The sequence below is a fragment of the Danio rerio genome, chromosome 16 (genome assembly GCF_049306965.1).
Source record: "Danio rerio strain Tuebingen ecotype United States chromosome 16, GRCz12tu, whole genome shotgun sequence".
NCBI lineage: Eukaryota > Metazoa > Chordata > Actinopteri > Cypriniformes > Danionidae > Danio > Danio rerio.
The window spans coordinates 52,887,872-52,908,989 of record NC_133191.1 but is presented as its reverse complement, the minus strand read 5'-3'; the positions used below and the strand labels follow the sequence as shown (position 1 = coordinate 52,908,989).

The 21,118-nt window shown below is 36.8% G+C and overlaps 1 protein-coding gene across 2 annotated transcripts; it reads left to right on the top strand.

Annotated features, from left to right (window-relative positions):
* Positions 1–3,112: 3,112 nt before the first annotated feature.
* rad21a (RAD21 cohesin complex component a) lies at positions 3,113–20,730 on the top strand. Of its 2 annotated transcripts, XR_012391343.1 has the most exons (15): positions 3,113–3,214; positions 5,282–5,468; positions 5,898–6,027; positions 6,117–6,216; positions 6,405–6,511; positions 7,823–8,017; positions 8,091–8,213; positions 10,111–10,251; positions 12,151–12,374; positions 12,473–12,733; positions 13,395–13,861; positions 13,900–16,584; positions 16,666–16,848; positions 17,972–18,055; positions 20,018–20,729. XR_012391343.1 is itself a non-coding variant. In NM_199595.1 (14 exon segments), coding segments are annotated over 13 exon segments (1,932 nt in total). In that variant the 5' UTR covers positions 3,113–3,214; positions 5,282–5,324; the 3' UTR covers positions 20,210–20,730.
* Positions 20,731–21,118: the final 388 nt, after the last annotated feature.

Sequence of the window (21,118 nt, the reverse complement as noted above, 5' to 3'; positions counted from 1 at the left end):
TTAGCTTCACTGGGCTGAGAGCTAGCTGTGGGTAGCAAACTGCCAGTACATTTTCTCTCATTTTACAGACTTAGTTCTCTGTATATATTTATTTCTTATATGTTAAATTATTCAAAACTACTAAAATGTCAATTAAAGTCGCTTCGTTAAACTGTAGAGTTGAATTGTCAACATCAAAAGTTGACAGAGTAGAGATCATTCTCCCATAATGCAATTCACAACCATACATAGACGTAAAACTTTTGTGAATCACAAAACACACAAACTGTAAATGAACAGATATTTTTACAGTGCTGTATATGCATATTTGAGTATGGGAGAATGATTTTATTTTACTTTTTATTTCTCAGGGTGGTGATATTTTTTAAATTTGCCTAAATATGTGGAAAAATAAAAAGAGACCACTTGACTTGACAACTTTTAGTTTCTCTGAAGTAGCTAAAAACGCTCACCTTTAAAATTGTATTCTAAAATTGAATATAAATATCTGAAAACATGGTGCTTTTTTCATTTTATGCCAAAAAACATTAGTTTTATGGAACATTTGGGCAAAATGTCAACAGTAGTTAACAGAATAAAACAAAAGCAACGTTTTACTAAAAGACATTATTGTTTTATTGAGAGAGTTGTTGTTTTTCTCAGGGTATTACTATTGTTAGTGGCAATAGAAAAGAATTACTAAATAAAACACCCACATATATACAATTACCGGCCACTTTATTAGGTACAGCTGTCTAACTGCTCCTTAACACAAATTTCTAACCAGCCAATCACATGGCAGCAACTCAATGCATTTAGCCATGTAGACATAGTCAAGATAATCTGCTGCAGTTCAAACCAAGCATCAGAATGAGGAAGAAAGGTGATTTAAGTGAGTTTGAATGTGGCATGGTTGTTGGTGCCTGACAAGCTGGTCTGAGTATTTCAGAAACTGCTGATCTAATAGGATTTTCCCGCACAACCATCTCTAGGGTTTACAGAGAAGTGTCAGAAAAAGAGAAAATATCCAGTGAAGGGCAGTTCTGTGGGCGCAAATGCCTTGTTGATGCCAGAGGTTGGAGGAGAATGGCCAGACTGGTTCCAGCTGATAGAAAGGCCACAGTAACTCAAATAAACACTCGTTACAACCGAGGTCTGCAGAAGAGCATCTCTGAACACACAACACGTCCAACCTTGCGGTGGATGTGCTACAGCAGCAGAAGACCAAATCGAGTGGCACTCCTCTAAGCTACAAACAGGAAACTAGGCTACATTTCGCACAGGCTTACCAAAATTGGACAATAGAAGATTGAAAAAACGTTGCCTGGTCTGATGAGCATCGATTTCTGCTATGACATTCGGATGGTAGGGTCAGAATCAGGGGCGGACTGGCCATAGGGAGCACCAGGACATTTCACTTTGGCCTGACGGTCAATCTGGCCTGCACCCGCGAGTCTGGCCTGCCACGCCCCTTTAACCCCCCAGCCCCGCTCTTCACTTTCTAGATCGCATCGGATGTGGCCTGGCAGCAGGACTCTAGCCTGCACAACAACCCCAACGTCCGTCCACATGCTAGATGGCATCGGATGTGACCTGTCTAACTGTAACATTGTCCTGGTGGAAAATGCTTTCCCAGTCCGCCCCTGGTCAGAATTTGGTGTCAACAACATGAAAGCATGAATCTATCCTGCCTTGCCTTTCATCAACGGTTCAGGCTGATAGTGGTGGTGTAATGGTGTGGGGGATGTTTTCTTGGCACACTTTGGGCCTATTAGTATCAATTGAGCATCGTCTCAATGCCACAGCCTACCTGAGTATTGTTGCTGACCATGTCCATCCCTTTATGACCACAGTGTACCATCTTCTGATGGCTATAACATGTCATAAAGCATGAATCATCTCAGACTGGTTTCTTGAACATGACAATGAGTTCACTGTACTCAAATGGCCTCCACAGTCACTAGATCTCAATCCAATAGAGCACCTTTGGGATGTGGTGGAACAGGAGATTCGCATCATGGATGTGCAGCTGCTATCATGTCAATATGGACCAAAATCTCTGAGGAATATTTCCAGCACCTTGTTAAATCTATGCCACTAAGAATTAAGCAAAAGGGGGTCCATCCTGGTACTAGTAAGGTGTACCTAATAAAGTGGCTGGTGAGTGTGTTGTGTATATATATAAAAAGTGTGAAAAGTGTGTATGCATAATAAGCAGGAAAAGTGATAAAACTCACAAGTAGTTCAGCTTTCTACGTCACTAAAGTGTATTTTATTGAGTGTCTTCAGATGCAACCTTCTATGAGCATTTTATGAAATGTTCACCTATTATTCATGCACACAAAAGAAAATGTATACAAAGAAGAACCGCAGACTTCCTGTAGCTCATTGTTGTGACGCCTCGCATTCGGTTAGTAAGGCAACACCGCCCTCTGCCAACTGAACAGCGCGCTGTCATTGGACTCCGCTACAGCCACTGCCTGCCAATCACCAGCTAAGCCCCGCCTACCACCAGCCGCCAAGGTGAAGCGTAGAAGGAATACAGCTGCGGATTCTCATGTTAATTTTTGTGACACAACAATAAATAATATATTTTTTTATATTACTGCGAGAGTTAGGTTTAGGGTTGGGGTAGACGTTAATAAAATACAATAATGGGTATTTTGATATGCATAAGGCTCTGTGTAATTACTGTTTTACATTACTGTTATGGTTGGGTTTAGGGTTGTCATCGGGTAGACATTAGAAAAATACAGTTTAATGGCTATTTTAATAAATAATATGAATAATACTCTGTATAAATTCTGCTTTACATTACTGTGTGATAGTTGGTTTAGGGTTGGAGAGCGGGTAGGCGTTGATAAATACAATTTAATGGGTAATTTTATAATTAAAATTACTGTTTTTATATTACGGTGCTGATTGGGTTTAGAGTTGGGGTAGGGGTAGACGTTAATAAATTCAGTTAATGGATATTTAAATAAAAAATAAATAATTCTCTTTAACTTTCAGATGCAGCTGTATCCATTCTGGCAACCTCCAGCCTCCCTTGCAGCCGCTTCCTGTCAATCAGCTACCAAGCTCCTCCCACCGCCAAATTTTGACTGTAAACATCCCGCCGAGAGCGCGCGCCATCTTTGTCGGATTCAATGAGAGGAAACGGTTGCTAACTTCTCTCCGTAGGAGGGGAGAGAAAAGACTGATCACGAACAACACGGATAAGATATTTTGAATGGTACGTCCCAAAAAATTCGTGTTTTTGTGGATAAATGAGATTAAGAAGGGGAATGTGCGAGCAGGGGGATGAAATTTGACGCTCGCGCTGCTTACGTGCTGCGGCTAATCAACAGTTGGCTAAGGCTAATTGCTAACGATAGCTTACGAATTATTTGGCTCTGAAAGCGTTATTAAAATGACTGAATTACCAATTTATGGCGTTTAAAAGATCAACGCGAGTGAGATAAAATTAAGTTACATCGTTTACACTCTATATGTTCTAGAAATTATTTTTTTAAAAGCGAAATAGCGTCGCTTGCTTATCAGCTGCTTAGCCAAACGCTAGTGTGGACACAAACGCAACAGTTCTGCATGTTTAAATCGAGCTGCTTGTTTATACGTTTGCATGTTTAGTTTTCTTATCTTGTTTTTATAAAATTTAGAACAATTGTTTTGGATAATGCACTTCATTAAGGGCGTAAAAGTGTGGTTTAGCTCATTTTCTTCATGTTATAATGCTGGTGTGAAGGCGGGCAATTCTTCAAAATAAACCAACTAACGTAACGTTAGCATCTCGGCTAGCTTTAAGAAGTAGCTTTGTCTTTTATAAGATAATTTTGTATTTAATAGGCTTATGATTGATTGTTTTGTGTTAGATGTGGTACGAATGCCCTTTATTGTGCAGTTCTATGGTCTTGCCTAAATGCACGTGCACTTTATTGCCATATTGTGTATATATATCTGCATTTTGTAGATTGATCTGCATTAGATCTTATGCATGCTGTTTTGTTGTCTTGTATAAAAATGCATGTGCTTGTAGATGTATAGGGTTTAGATATGGTCAGTTGCATTTTATCTCTTCTCATAATTTGCTGACTTATCCATCATATGCATCTTCTAGTCTAATGGATCTGGTGTCCGCGGGGTCTTAATTTTCAAAAACTAAATTATAGACTTTTAAATAGTCTTTAATTTGCGTAATTACTGTGTTGTAGGTCTTTGATAATTTTTAATAAGTCTAAATTTACCTATGTCCTTGTAAAGTTACCCTATCAGGAAAAGACCCAACCAATCACCAGCAATACATCTCAATAAAACTTTTTACAAAAAGATTTTTTAACACTATCTAGCACGTGCACTTTATTGGCATATTGTAGATTGATCTGCATTAGATATGGTGTACGTTATGCAGTTTTGTTATATATATGTTGTCTTTTAATTTAATAACTTATCCATCACAGGCATCTTCAAGTCTAATGGATTTTATACATCACTGTAGTCTGAAAAGGGTGTCTGCGGGGTCTTACATTTCAAAAACTAAATTTTGGGCCTTTATAAAGTCTTAAATTTGATAAAGTATTGTGTTCTAGGCCGGTATAAGTTTGTGATGGTATAATTACCTTGGATAAAAATACCATGGTTTAACGTTATTGTGACTATTGCTCTAAAATTAGTTGTTTTTTAATGTCTGGGTAAAAAACAACACATTTTCCCCATTGAACACAGTATACAGTATTTTATTTCACAATTTGCTATTCACATTTATAACATTTTGGAGCAGTAAACATGTCAGGCTAATAATTAAAAGAAATCATTAACTTCTACGGTCTTCATTAGTTTATAAAACATATTTCTTTACAACACTTTAAAAAACCTTTACATATACCTTAAGAACGGTGTAACAAAGTTTTCGCAGTTTTTAAAATCTTGACTTTTCCAAATCGCGGTAAACATTAAAACCGGTTATCGTCATGCTTAGATGTAGGTCTAAAATAATTTTGAATAGGTCTTAATTTTCCCATGTCCATGTAAAGTTACCCAATCGGGCAAGGACCAATCCAATCACCATCAATACGTCTCAATAAAACTTATAACAAAAAATTATTTATTAACTCTATTTACCAATATGGTTTTATTACCTTCCCTAGAATACATTTTATTTTTAAATGTAACTTAATCCTTTTACAAAGATTGCTAACCATTAAGCCCTTTTGTGAGTCTGAAATTGTATTTATAATGGTCTTAAAAAGTCTTAAATTTGTCTTAAATCCTTGCTGGAGTTTTAAATAATTCTGTTTTCTTCCAGGTGTAGTGGAGAGATCTCAGATCTTTGACCAGACACCGGGGCAATGTTTTACGCCCACTTCGTCCTCAGTAAACGTGGGCCGCTAGCCAAAATCTGGCTGGCGGCCCATTGGGACAAAAAGCTGACCAAAGCGCACGTCTTTGAATGCAATCTAGAGAGCAGCGTGGAAAGCATCATTTCCCCAAAGGTGAGTGTTTAACACTGGTTGTTGCATGATGTTGTGTGTAGGCATGGGTCAGTATACAATTCTGATGCTATGATAATCTTGGATAAAATATAACAGATTCACTGTATCGTGATTACTGCTCTAAAATATATTTTAAGTGTCTGTGTAAAAAAAACCATTTTGGAGCGATAAACATGTCAGACTAAATAATGAAAATAAATAATGGACTTCTGCAGGCTTCTTTACAATTTAAAATGACATTTTTGGATATCTTTTTTGCTGTAGATGCTGTTGTACTTAAAAAAAAAATCTTACATACACCTTAGGAATGGTATAGCAGGAAAGTTTGACCGCTTTAAAAACCTTGACTTTTCTAAAATGCAGTGTACCCGTGTCTAGTTGTGTGTGTGTTTGTGGACGTTAAATCTCTTTTAATACTCGACTGTATAGGTGAAAATGGCTCTGCGTACATCTGGTCATCTTCTCCTGGGCGTGGTGAGGATCTACCACAGAAAAGCCAAATATCTTCTGGCTGATTGTAATGAGGCATTTATCAAGATCAAAATGGCTTTCCGCCCAGGTATTGTATCAAAACATGAGTTACAATAATTTGTTTTTATTATCGTCTAGCTTTGCCTGCTTGTATTTACTAGTTTGGGTCGGTTTTAGGTGTCGTTGATCTGCCAGAAGACAACCGTGAGGCAGCATACAATGCCATCACCTTGCCAGAGGAGTTCCACGATTTTGACCAGCCTCTTCCTGATCTTGAGTAAGTCATGCATGTTGTTTTATGTTTTAGGTGCAAGTTTTGGTCTGCTTTAGGATGTGGGAACGTATTAAATGTTTGCACGGCAAATTTGATTAGTCTTCAGTGGTCCTTGATTTGGTTTTCATGTATATTTATGCACAAATGACTTCTTCTGAATGTGATTTTTGATTCTAACATTTGTATTTCAGTGATATTGATGTAGCACAGCAGTTCACCCTGAATCAGAGTCGTGTTGAGGAGATCACCATGAGGGAGGAAGTAGGAAACATCAGCCTCATGACTGACAACGACTTTGGTAAAACCTGAAAGAAGCATTTCATTTTTATATTTCATTTTATTTAAGACTTTTTTATTTCGGGTAGTAGCCAAGGTTTTTTTCCCCTCATTTTAATTTAGTTTAAATTAAATGTAAATTAACTTGTGGTAAAATAAAAAAAATAATGTAAACCATATGATCATGAAAAATGTAAACTAATGACAAAACCCCTTTAAATTTTTATAAGCGATAAAAGTGAGCAGAAAAATAGATGCTAGTTTCAATCGTTAGGATTTTTATAAACTACAATAGTTACTTAACTTTAAACGTAACCTTGAGTAGGGGAGCATGGTATTTTTAGGCACGATATAAAAGTTGAATAGCTTTGAAAAAAAGTGACTACAATTTTACACTGTTATAAAATTGTGATAGATTATTCTTGTTTATAAGTCTAGTCTGGCCATCATTTTGTGGTTATGAAATTTAAATGTAATTTAAAGGTGTACAGAAAATATAAAAATAGATTCTAGTTCAAACTGTTATTATGATTATAAGAAACTATAATAGTTACTCAACTACAGTGAAACACTGAGTAGGAAAGCATATTTTTAGGCTAAAGTTGCTTAAATGACTTGCTTTGAATAGAATAAGTGACTGCAATTTTACGTTGTGATATAAAATTGTGATTTTTTTATGCTTGTTTATAAGTCTAGTTTGGCCAACATATTATGGTTATACATTTTAAAAGAGTTCAAATGTGAACCCAAAATATAAAAATAGGTGCTAGTTTAAATCGTTATTTTGATTTTTAAAAACTACAATAGGTAAAAGTGTAACACTGAGTAGGGAAGCATATTTTTTTGGCATAATAAAAAGGTTTGGCTTTGGATAAAAAAGTGACTTCAGTTTTATGTTGTGAAATAAAGTTGGGATTTGTAATGCTTGTTTTTAAGTCTAGTTTGGCCAACATATTACTGCCAGGCTGCTCTTACTATCAAACACATTCTGTAGGATTGTACAAGTTTGAATACAATTAGACAAAATGTTTAAAGTAGAGTACTTCGGACATTTTTAAAAAGGTACTACCAGGAAGAATCTTAAATTATTTATCAATCATTGAACTTTAAAAAAAAGTTTGAACATTGAAAATTATGTTTAACTTTGAAAAATAAATTTTGTGTGAATTTTATTTATTTATAGTGTATATATTTATTCAAGTAACTTTTTTTTAATAGGATTTTGTGTACAATAATAAAAAATGTTTTTATTGTGTAATATTTTATTTATATCGAGAGTTAGAATCACAAATTGCATGTTCTACAACACTTAATATCACTAATGTCCTACCAGGTGACTTCGGCATGGATGATCGCGAGATGATGAGGGAGGAGAATGCTTTTGGAGACATCATCCATGAATCGTCTGCTGCCAATCTTCTTCTGGAAGCTGAACCTGGTCCTGCTCACCTCCCTGACAAAACACCCAACCTTGACTATGATGACTTTGGAGACAACAACCTGGAGAACAGCGATGGCGGAATTTTAAGTGAGTACAGTTGATCTTTAATAGTTTGTATGATGATAATGAGGTACTAATCTAAGTTTGTGCTACATTTCAGTGGACAAGATCCTAAGCAATGAGGATGGCGGTGGTATATTTGATGATCCTCCAGCTATCACTGACAGTGTGATGATGCCTCAAGACCATGGAGATGATGATGACGACTTTGATAACTTTTCTCGTAAGTAAATCCAATTCCTTGTTTCTATAAATTGACTAAACCCTTTTCTTTTTTGCTGCAATCGTCACTTTTTTCCAATGATAAATTGTGCTGTAATTTTTTTCCCCAATGTATGCAGTCATTTGACCAGTTTCTTTTCTTTGAATGTTATTGCATTAGGCTAAAACATATTGACTTCACAAATGGCGTAGCATCCTCCTAAATATATGTGAAATGTCTGTTTTTTCCACCTTTGACATTTTAAAGTGTTCCTGTTAAAAATGGCGATTCTGCAAAGAACAGTGTAAAGACCATTTCAATATGGTCATGTCACTGGCCCATGAACATTTCCAGCTTGTTATCAAACTATTTAATAACTGTAACAAGAGGCAGTTTAACGATAACTTAATGTTATAACCGCTTTCATAACATTTTTGTATTCTCGGAAGCTGTAGAAATAAAAAAATATAAAAAAAGAAAATATGTTGGGACCATTGTTTTTGTTTACATCCCTTAAAATGGTCTATAAATCACTCATTTTAAATTGTCACCAAATATTTAATCTCTATTCATGAAATAATTTTGTTTTAATTTATAGAATGATTTTTCAGTCATTAATTTCAGGCGTTAATACGCCTACAATTTACATAAATATTTGTTTTAATGCCTCAATGCAAATGGAGTTTGAAATGGTTTAACCAAGTAAAACAAAATATGTTTGGGGTATTTAAAAGTCTTTACTACATAAGAGGGACTTATTCCTAAAATTTCAAGCTTTATTTTAGGTTGTAAATATTTTTGGCTAATCAATTAAGTATGAGTATAATTATGTACATCATTTAGATTTGTTTAGATCAGGGGTCTCAAACTCAATTTACCTGGGGGCCGCAGGAGGCAAAGTCTGGGTGAGGCTGGGCCGCATAAGGGATTTCACACAAAAAAGTCCTCAAATGTCATTATTAACAGTTTTAATTATTTCTTCTGAACATGAAGTGTCCTGAACATTAATAGAACATTGAGTGAAGATTATGAACAGTTCTTCTGAACATGGCATCTTTTGCCTATTTCTTGCTGCCAGAGACTTGACAGCGCTTCTTCTCACAAATCTGAACCACATTTGGCTTTAGAGCGGAAGCAGTTGAGACCCTCAGTATGGCTTGAAGATGATCATCATTAAGTCTAGACCTGTACTTTGACTTATTGAAGTCCTAGGGAAAAAAGTGGGGGAACTCACTCAACTTACATTCCCTCACCTAAAAAAAGGTATATATATATGTATAAATAAAACACCCCCACCCCACTCCAGTCACATCAGTCTGTACCAGTCTGTATCTACCTATGATATAAGATGCAGGGCAGGCACGTGCACACATAGGGCTCAACCTTTGCAGAGCACATGCCCTTTTTAGTCTTGCATAGAAAGTGCCCTTCCAAAATGATCAAAAGTGCCCCCGTGACGCGACACACCCTCGGTCCCGCCCTTCAGTAGGCGCGCGATAACACCGCTGATGAGAACGCGCGCGACAACACGGCGGGCGGGGAATGCCAGTGACCGCTGTTTACGGATAGAATCAGCGGAGTGGGGAGTGCTCTCTCTCCCCGCTCCGCTAATTCTGTCAGTGTACAGCGGTCGGCGCGGGCCACAAAATATTGCACTGAGGGCCGCAAATGGCCCGCGGGCCGCGAGTTTGAGACCCCTGGTTTAGAGGTTTGTTATTTGTAACAGTAACACATGTGTTTTGGGACAGGTTTGTACAATTTACAGCTTGTTAAGTGATTAAAATGTCTTTCAGGTTTTTTTTTTATAATTGTATAAAGATGAGTAACTTGTTTAATGAGGAAATCATCTTCCTGTAATAACAGTTCCTCTTGTCATGCTATTTGGACCTCATAAGACGTTTCTGCATTATCATTTCAGCAGCTGGAGGTCCAGACAGTCCAGACTCTGGACCCGTGGAGCCTCTTCCCAACACCACTGACCAGACAGATCAGACCGAACAGACCACTCTGGTGCCCAATGAGGATGAAGCTTTCGCTCTTGAGCCCATCGACATCACTGGTAAAAATGAACAATAAATTAATAATAAAAAAAGTAATATCATAGTTTTACAACTTCAATCCATTGAGCTCTTGTCTGCCTGTTATTTTCATTTCTTGTTATAGCAGTTACTTTTATTAGTTCAAATAAAATGAGCTTTATTATAACTAAGATTAAGAACAGCATTGTGATATAGACCTTAAAGCAACACTTTGTTTTTTGAAAAGAGGCAAATTTTACTAGTCTCCTTGTGTTGTAAAAGTTGAGTTTTACCTTTTTATAATCCATTCAGATGATCTCCCGGTCTGGTGGAAGCACTGTTAGTTTAACTTAACATTAAAAAATGACCAAGGACTAGAAATGCACCATTACCGTTTTTTTCAAACCAATCTGATCTCGATACCAAAATTCTGAGTATCGACTGATACAGATCCGATGCCGATAATGTGCTGTTATTACTGTGCTGTTATGTTTGTTTGTTTTTTCTAAGCGTAATACAATTTCTTTAGCTCTGGTGCTAAACTAAAATAATTTATCTTCTTTAGTAAAAATAAAAGACCTAAAGGCCTACTATATATGACAGACGGCACAGTCTAACTAAAAATATGATGCTTGCTATAAACTAGGCTACAATGTTTGAGCATTCGTTATGACGTTGATCTGTTGTGGTCGAACTTGTTTCCTTTTTTAATATTAAAATTTTTCTTTGAAATCTGTAATAGGCGACCACTATTGATGCTAACTGTTGGTAAAATATATTTTCTTATATTTAGATAAACTAAACTGTCTGAGGCCAGTTTTACTTAATCCCTCACCAAATCAGTGCGTTGGGCATCTCTCCAATGTATTATTGATCCTTTTTATTTAAAAATTGTAGGTAGGCCTACTTTGAGTGTGAAGAGCAGGTAATAACTAGGGCCAGATGGAATCTGCAGACATTTTTTGCCATTTCTGTGCAGAATTTTATTAAAAATCTGCTGATTTATGCGGAATGATTTTGGAAGTATCATAACTAAAACTTTAATATATGAAATAAAAAGTAATATCTTTTTAACTTGTATTCAATGTTTACAATGCAAGTCCATCTAGATTCACTTTATTTGGTAAACAAAGCAAGTCCCTCATATAATATCTCTGCTAAAAAAGAGAAAATATTATTTTACAAACCGCATTGGAAATAAATAAAATAATTATTTTCATATTAGTCAATATTTTTACTGAAATTAATTTAAAAACAGAATAAATATAAATTTACACACATTTACACAAGTAAATAAATAGACTCGATAATCGGCTAAAATTCTGCGGGCGCAGATTTCGTGTGGGCCTTGTAATAACCTTCTTCTCTCCAGTGTTGCGAATGCGATCTGCTGGTCTAACAGACACAGCGCAACATGATTCAGAAACAGCAGTGAACTCCTTGTTGCAGGTCAAAATGAAGCCATTTAATGTTAAACTAAATGCATTTCTCCACTGATTATTTAAACTAACTGGAACAAATAGTCTGGCTATTCAGACTGGCTGATACCCGATCCAGCAATAATATGTGGTATCGAACCGATATCTGATCCAGGTATTCCCTAATTTAAACACAAACTCTGCTGAAGTTAAATTGTGTATGGAGACAATGAAAATTGCTGTTTTCTAGGCTAATATGGCTAGGAACTATACTTTCGTGCTGGCGTAATAATCAAGTAACTTTGCGGCTGTTCCATGGCTGCAGCAGGTGTAATGATTTACGAATGGATATATAGATTATTAAAAAGTTGAGTTTTTTGTTTGTTTGTTTAATTGAGTTCACTCTGGTGTTAAATAGATCTTAAAAAGTAAACTTTGTGAAACTTGCAAAAACCCTGAAACAAGTCTCAGCCTCAAAGCCTGTTGATATGCTGTTTTATGCATTGTATTATTCGTCCTCAGTGAAAGAGACCAAGGCTAAGAGAAAGAGGAAGCTCATTGTCGACAGCCTGAAGGAGTTGGACAGCAAGACCATCCGTGCCCAGCTAAGTGATTACTCCGATATCGTCACCACGCTGGATTTGGCTCCTCCAACCAAAAAGCTGATGATGTGGAAGGAGACTGGAGGTGTGGAGAAGCTCTTCTCATTGCCTGCTCAGCCTCTCTGGAACGGCCGTCTGCTTAAGGTGAGGGTTTATCTGATGTCACTTTAACGTTGGTATGTTTAAGCACAATGCTGTAATAAAGCGAATTGTGTGTGTGTGTGTGTGTGTGTGTGTTTTAGATGTTTACTCGCTGCTTGACTCCACTGGTGCCTGATGAGCTGAGGAAGAGGAGGAAGGGAGGAGAAGCCGACAGCCTTGAGGACTTCCTGAAGGAGCTGGAGAACCCAGAAGTGCCCAGAGAGGAGGTGCTGGGTCACAGGAGCGACGTTATCGGTAAGCTGATACAAAAAAACTGATGTAGCTTAAAACAAGCGAAATGGCCCATGTAAAAGTTAAGATACAAAAAAATTTACCATTGTACATGGTTTTCTTCTAATGCTGTGTTCACACCAGACGCGGAACGCATGGATAAATCAGCTATTCGCGCTTAAATAGCCGCGTGAACATTTGAGTTTATTTGCTTCATTCGCGCATCAAAACCCACTTCATTCGCGTGTCAAATTCACCTAAGAACAGACGCGGATTCACGTGATGGGCAGGGATTCTGTCTGCCTGAAGACTCTAGTTTCATAGCTAAATGGCTAACATGGATTTTATGAAGAAAATAACAAGGTTTATGTGCTTTATGAAGACTGAAAAACAGCGTCGATACGTTAAGGGTCCTGTCTGAGTCCACTACATCCTTTCATAGGTGCATCCAGCTCTGTGAGCTCATAAACTCCTCCAGAAACTTAACCTGGATGACGGAGGCTTTCAGCGGTGCTTCTGACTGAACCAAGCCGAGTTTGATGAACTGTTGTCGGTGAAGGCTGGAGGATTTCCCTTGGAACACGGACAACAGGTTCTACGTCACAATCACGCCCCCACAAGAGCAAGCTTCTGATTGGTTAACGCGCAAAACGCTTAATTCGCCCCGCGCTATTCACACAATTTGCATCATTCGCGCGCCGCAGGATGTCTATTCGCGCGTTTGCATTGACTTAACATGTAAATCACTCACGCTTGACGCACGTTCCGTGTCTGGTGTGAACGCAGCATTAGTCGTAACATGGACCCCACACAATAAAAGAGATTTGAGTATAAAAATACATCTTTTAGTACTTTGGTTGTTTTTAAACAATTTTAAGAATTTTTTTTAATGTAATAAAAGTTTAATTTATTTTATGTTTTTAATGTACAATTTAGAGTGTTTTTTTTTTTTTTGTATTGTCTTTTATTTGTATATATAGTTTGTCTGTATTGATGAAATAACCATACATAAGTTGCTAATGTGATAAGCAAACTACTAACAGTACAGTACTGCAGTGACAGGATAATGTGCTATATAATATTAATTTTAAAATTACAAACTAAAAGATATGATAATTTAACAAAATAGGCAATTGGAAAAGCATGCAAATCAGTAAATATGAAGTATAAATAAGTAAAAAGGTTTGCTATTTACACGTGTAAATGTTAAACTGTTGTGCAAAATTCAGCAGAGAAAGGATCATTTTGCCAACAGCGCAGTACATGTGCAGTAAATGAATATTATGGAAGTATCAAGTAGGGCTGCTGGATTATGGGAAAAATCATAATCACGATTATTTTGGTCATAATTGTAATCAAAATTTTTCAAAGCAATTATCAGTTCAAGTTCAAATGATTAGCCCTCCTGTGGAATTTTTTGCATATATAAATATTTCCCAAATTATGTTTAACAGAAGATTTTTTCACAGTATTTCCTATAATATTTTTTCTTCTGGAGAAAGGCTTATTTGTTTTATGTCGGCTAGAAAAAAAGCAGGTTTAAATATTTTGAAACCTATTTTAATAGCTCAACATTATTAGCCCCCTTAAGAAATATTTATTTTTGATTGTCTGCTGAAGAAACTACTGTTATACAATGACTTGCCTAATTACCCTAGTTAAGCCTTTGAATGTCACTTTAAGATGAATACTAGTATCTTGAAAATATCTAGTCAAATATTATGTGCTGTTATCATGACAAAGATAAAAGAAAATAATTAGAAATTTGGTATTAAATCTGTTGTTTAAAAATGGGTTAAAAATATTTCTTTCCATTAAACAGAAATTGGGGGGAAAGGGTCGCTAATAATTCAGGAGGGCTGATAATTCTGACTTTAACTGTTTATATACAGTTATTTTCCTTCCTGTAAATAAGAAAAGGGAAATAAATACAATAGAAAAAAAGATATTAAACATAAGCATCTTCACTGTCAGAAAAAAAAACTTTAGCTACAAAAGTCCTTCAGTCAAGAGCAGTGAGGGATTTTCTCCTTTTGTTGTTTGAGTAATAATAAAAACAGGCAGCTGTAGGAATATTGCGCGCTGTCACTATGAGTAGTGCAGCTCTGATTTGGTTTCTCTTTCACATGTATTTTGATTCTCAAATTGTTTATTACACAAATGAGGGCTAATATGAATAATCACTAAACACCGCGCTCTGACACAAATGTGCATGTATTTAACCATTGAAGCACTCTCATTTAGATGGCGATAGATGTGTGTGCTCTGCTCGTCTCTGAGGCTAAGCGCGCGCGCACACACACACAACGGCATCCGCCCTTTTGCGCGTTCAAAAATATGATTGATTCGAATGTGCATTAATGAATGATGCGCATCCCGTGCTGCAAACGTTACATTACAGCACATGCATGGTCATTTTCATGTGAAACTGAGCTTTGCAGAGCAACATAATATATGATGCAATAATCGTTTATCTCGATTAAAGTTTTTTCATAATCGTAAGAAGCAGAAATTGAAACCGGCTTTTCAATTAATTGCACAGCCCTGGTATTAATTGAGAATAACAGGGTTTATACCGTCAAGGAAAACCTGGAAAAGTTGTGGAATTTTGACATGGAAAAACAGAAAAACCCACAAAGTCATGGATATATGTATACTTGAATATAGGTTAGTTGTCTTTACTACTAGCACATGCTCTCACATTATTAGTGCTGTGTACGCATTTTTTAAATAAAATTTCATAGATTGAAATAAATTTCAACTAAATATCTTGTTGCATGTTTTATGATTTGCTATTACACGCTAAGATTTACATACGCAAAATAAAAGAAATAAGGTTTTGGATGGTGGATTTCTCAAGGGAAGCAAAAAGAACTTATTCAACAGATCCCTTTCGATCAACTACCAAATACAGGCACTCAGTTGAGAGTAGCTGAATAAATTTATTATAGATAAATGTAGCAATTTAAATGAGCATCTCTTCAGGGTGACCACAGACCAAAATAACAAACAAAAGAATCTGCAAAGTAAATAAACTAAATAACCTGTAAATCTTTAAAGAAAAACACTGGAAGCTTACCTTTCTCCCTGAACATAGTCAAAAGTAGTCAAAATAAATAGGCAGACCACCCCTAAAAGCTCAAACTCTCAAAAAGTTGCACACATATGTGGACATTTGGACAATAGTAAAGTTTGATCATCAGCCGTAGCGGTAGGGAAATCCAGGAGCTCTCCACTCCCAGCAACAGTCACACCAAAAATCAGCACCTCGAACACTGCCGGAAGTTCCCTTTTATAGGTCTCTGCAAACAGCAGCCAATCAGAACCTCGACCATATAAAAGACAACACAAGAAAGCTGGACAAAGAGAAAAAAAAACACATACTATGCGCAACAAAAATAAATAAATAAATAAATGTTAGTCATAACATATGCTGTAATAAAATGGAATGTGCATTGTTTTTCATGTTATTCACCACATATACATCGACATTACATAAAACATTACGCATTGAAGTTCTGGAAAAGTCATGAAATGTTGGTATTTAAAATTTGTATAAATCCTGTATTGCAGTGGTCACCAAACTTGTTCTTGGAGGGCCGGTGTCCTGCAGATTTTAGCTCCAACCCTAATCAAACACACACGAACAAGCTAATCGAGGTCTTACTGGGTATGCGTGAAACATCCAGGCAGGTGTGTTGAGGCAAGATGGAGCTGAACCCTGCAGGGACACCGGACCTCCAGGACCAGGATTGGTGACCCCTGCTGTATTGAATATTAAGATGGAAAGCATAAAAATTAATTTTATTTGTGTGTGTGTCCTTCAGATCAGACCATCATGGAGGAGCCCAGTATGCTGCAGGCGTCCTCTATGGAGGGCAGCAGAACCGCTCTCGATGAGTCCATGATGCCTCCTCCATCCCGCCAGCGTGGACTCAAGCGCAAGTCACTCGAGACGCTCGAGAAAGATGCAGTTCTGCCTGTAAGTCAATCACAGAATCATGCTGTTTATGTATGGAAGTGTTTGAAGCTCTAGCCTAACCATGCACGATTGTGATTCCAGCCAATGGGAGTGTTGGAGCAGACGCTTCAGCCCTTGGATCAGTCTGTGCTTTCCCATCAGCTCGAGATGCCGCAGGTGGAGCTTCCTCCTGAGGACACCACTAACCTCTCTAGACTCATTCCAGAGCTGGATCTGTTGGATGAAAAGAGCAAGGATAAAGACAAGGACGACAGCGACGAAGAGGTGAGGAGTTTACATACATTTACATGTAGTCATTTAGCAGTCTTGCAATCGAGGAGCGATTCAACAAGAAGAGGCAATGCACTTGTTAAGTGTGACGTCATGCGAAGTGGCTTCCGCCTCCAAGCGCTCTGTCAAACTGTATGGGGAGACTTAAGAAATGCTAATTAGTAAACATTTACGAAGCGCTGCAATACTTTCGAAAATCACAATCGCAATATACCCATGCCTAATATCTGATGGCTGGAAAGTGATTCATCTTTTTATAAATTGTTCAAATATTGGTGTCTGATGCAGCAAGTCCAGAGACTGTTGTGGACACCATGATTTCATATAAAATTCACTTTATTGTGTATTCATTGTTGCTCTTATAGTTGTGTAAATTGCTTCCTTGTCCTCAGTTGTAAGTCGCTTTGGATAAAAGCTTCTGCTAAATGACTAAATGTAAATGTGATATGACTAAAAAGGAATGAATAATAAACAAATATTTTCTTAATTCAAACGAGTAGCAGCTTGGACCCGGAAACGATATTCCATACGTCTCGACTTAACAAGCAGATACACAAGTGCTAATTATACAGAGCAACTGTTAGTACTCTGAGAATCGAGCATTAGAGTAAGGAGTGGCAATGTTTTTTTTTTTTTTTTTTTTTTTAAAAAGGGAGAAGAGTGTTTCTACAGGTAGGATAGTCAAGAAACACTCACCTGTGTAAATCACAGGTCAATACACAATGTTTTTTTTTTTTTTTTTTTTGACAAACACCTACCGAACACTTTATTAGGTACATCTGTCTAACTGCGCGGTAACAGAAATTTCTAATTAGCCAATTACATGGCTGCACCTCAATTCATTTAGGCATGTAGACATGGTCAAGATGATCTGCTGCTGTTCAAACCAAGCATCAGAATCGAGAAGAAAGGTGATTTAAGTGACTTTGAACGTGGCATGGTTGTTGGTGTCAGACAGACTTGTCGGAGTGTTTCAGAAACTGTCCTTTGATTTTGGTTTGTTATTATGTATAAATTATTAAATGCAGCTCATCTTTGTTTTTTCTTTGTCTCTTTCTTAATGCTGTTTTGACCCAGTAATTTTCCAGTAATAAATGGAGTTTGTTTGAATCAACAGGGCGAGGAGGGACAGGGAGGAGATCAGGACCAAGAGGAGAGAAGGTGGAACAAGAGAACTCAGCAGATGCTTCACGGTCTTCAGGTTAGTATTATAAACGTTTTTATTTGCATAATATATATAAGGGCTGTGTGTGGGTGCGTGTGTGTACACACACACACGGTTTGCTTAAGATTATCATGCCATCGATTCGGTTCAATTCGATATCTCGGTGCATTGATGACGCTTTCACACAAAATTAGATTTTTTTTCTTTACAACACAAGACATTTTTTTTATTAATATATAATATATTAATATTTTTATATTATTTGTAATGCAATATTGTCCTTTAATACAAGCAGTTAGATATATGAACTGTACCTTTAATTTGACCTGCTCAAACAAAACACTCTATGAATGTTTTATAAATACTCCAATACATACACAGAAGACAACATGAGCATTTATAGCAGGGGTCACCAACCTTTTTTAACCGAGAGCTACTTTTTGGGTACCGATTAATGTGAAGGGCTACCAGTTTTATTTTTAGTTTTATTTATTTATTTATTTATTTTATTAATCGTGATTAATGACAATTAAGACTGAAACTTGTAATTTTGGCTATTCAAATGTAAAATTAATGTAAACGCAAGACAAAAACAATTTAAATTCAAAATATAATTGTTTATTAGAATTTTTGTTTAACTTGTAACACAGATTTCTTAATGTAAACAACATACCCACAATAAACCATCAAGATCCTGGCTTGACAGCCATATTTATTACAGAAATTAAAACACAGGCATGTTAATGCCATTTGAATTTTAAAACAATCAATGCCAATAAATAAAAAAACTATTTCCGAGTTGGATTCTAAGCGGACCGCAAAAAAAAAAAAAGCCAAAATTCAGGCATTGCGCACATGGAAAATAGAAAATTTTAATAACAAAGTATTGAATACAAACAATTGTACTCATTGTAGAGTTGTATTGCTCTGAGTTGACAACATTAATTATAAAGTAGAAGCAATTTTGCTCAGTTCTCCCTTACATTCAGCCAGTTGCTAAAACAGTCCAGACATTGTCTGGGGGACAATGTGGACCTTTTCTTTTGAATGATGTGAGCTGAGAGTGAGAACAGGCAGGATCGCTAAATCAGCATATGCATTTCGATGCCTAATTTTGTTGCCATTGTAATGCCATCAAGCGGTCGGTCAAAGGCACCCACAGGTACCTTTTGAGTCACACCAAAGACTAATTCTTACAGGGACTTTGGTCACACCATCTCTAAACATTTAAACAACTTTGAGGGATATTGATAACAGTGTTTAGGCATTTATTCTTGTTGCTAGGAAACGCACACACACTCACACACACAGGACAGGGCAACTGGAGCTTCTGCCTTCAAATTCAACACACATGATCGCGTTCATCAAATTTGCCTAAACTAAGCTTTCTAAAGTATGGCTGTATTTCACAAGGATTCTGACAAATCAACGTGAAGCAGACGCTTTACAAAAGTTGAGTTTAAGGGGGAAACGCGTCAAACTTAATGAAACATTTGAGGGCGCATGCAAAGGCAGAGGAATGCACTGGTCATGACAGTTTGCGACATTATTTGGGACTTTCACTGAAACATTCACAAGGACACCAATACTCTGATTTTAATATGATTAAGATAACACTCTTATTAAGAGTCGACCATGCTATTTTTGATTACCTTAAAGGACCACCGAGTCACGAAATGCTGAGGTTTTTCTTTCCGTTTGCCATGCCGTATCAAGTTCCATTAAAACAGAAGTCGAAAGCTAAAAATGAAACACCCGAAACTGCATGAGACTCTGGAGAGCCTGGTGATGCGACATTAATTGTTTTATACTGAAACTTGACTTCAAAAAGTGCTACCTTGATCTTTTCCATATTTCTTTGCATGTTGAACATGTCGACAACAACAGGAAATAATAACTGTAACTTTTAACTGTGTTAAATATTTCAAATTAATGTTATTAATTAATGTGTGTGTATATAATATATATCTCTGAAATGCTTTCCCTCTGCTTTGACAGCGCGTGGTGGCTAAAACCGGAGCCCAGTCCATCAGCCTGCTGGAGCTGTGCAGAAACAACAACAAGAAACAGGCTGCGGCCAAGTTTTACAGCTTCCTGGTGCTGAAGAAGCAGCAGGCCATCGACCTGACGCAGACCGAGCCCTACAGTGACATCATCGCCGCGCCGGGACCACGCTTCCACATTGTATAGACGCAGACCCTCGGTTTTGTTTTTAGTAGTTGTATTTAACTCGGTTGTTTTTGCTACTGTTGCTTTTGTATCAGTTTTTTTGTCCTTTGGGGCCAATTTTAAAAGGTTTCAAGTCAAACCCAATAGATCATGAAGACATTATACCTGCATAGTGAGATGTTCTGTTAGTACATGTTGGATCTCCACATCCATTGGGACTCCGCAGTTTCACTACTTGTTGTTTTTCCTCCATTGTTCTGTTCTTATTTCCCCTCATAAGCTTTATCCCAGTAAGTTTTACATTTGTAGTAGTGTTAGTCGTGTACATTTTAAGATTTTCTCCTTTTTTGTTTTTAAATAATGTCACAATTGAGAGGCAAAGGTTTATTTTTGCAAACCCAAGTGGATTTAATAACAATAGTTCAATGTTTTGTATCTCTCTTTTAATGGCAATTATGATTATTAAAGGTTCTTACATACAATTGGAATTTTTATGCACTTGTGATTTCAATTTTGATATTGATTAAAAAGTTTCCTGGTTTCCTCTCGTTTTGAATGGTTCTTCAATTAGTACTTATACCAGGTGTCTCAAACTGCCAGCCGCAAGCCATTTGCGCTCTCCCTCCTGCCTGCAACTGAAGTCAAAAATCTAACCAGATTCTGCCCCTAGATCCTTTTTTTTTAATTTTTTTTTTTATCACTATCATTGTCGTACTGTCACATATAGCCACTTGTGGTTTCTGGACATGTAAAGTACTGTACTACACTCATGGTATCTGCAGGGTCTTAAAATGTCCAGGGTTTCTGCAGGGTCTTAAAATGTCTTAAATCTCAAAGTCCAAAATTTAGGCATTTATAAGTCTTAAATTTACTGAAATATTGTGTTGTTGGTCTTAAATCCTTTTTAAACAGGTCTTAATTTTCCTTGGT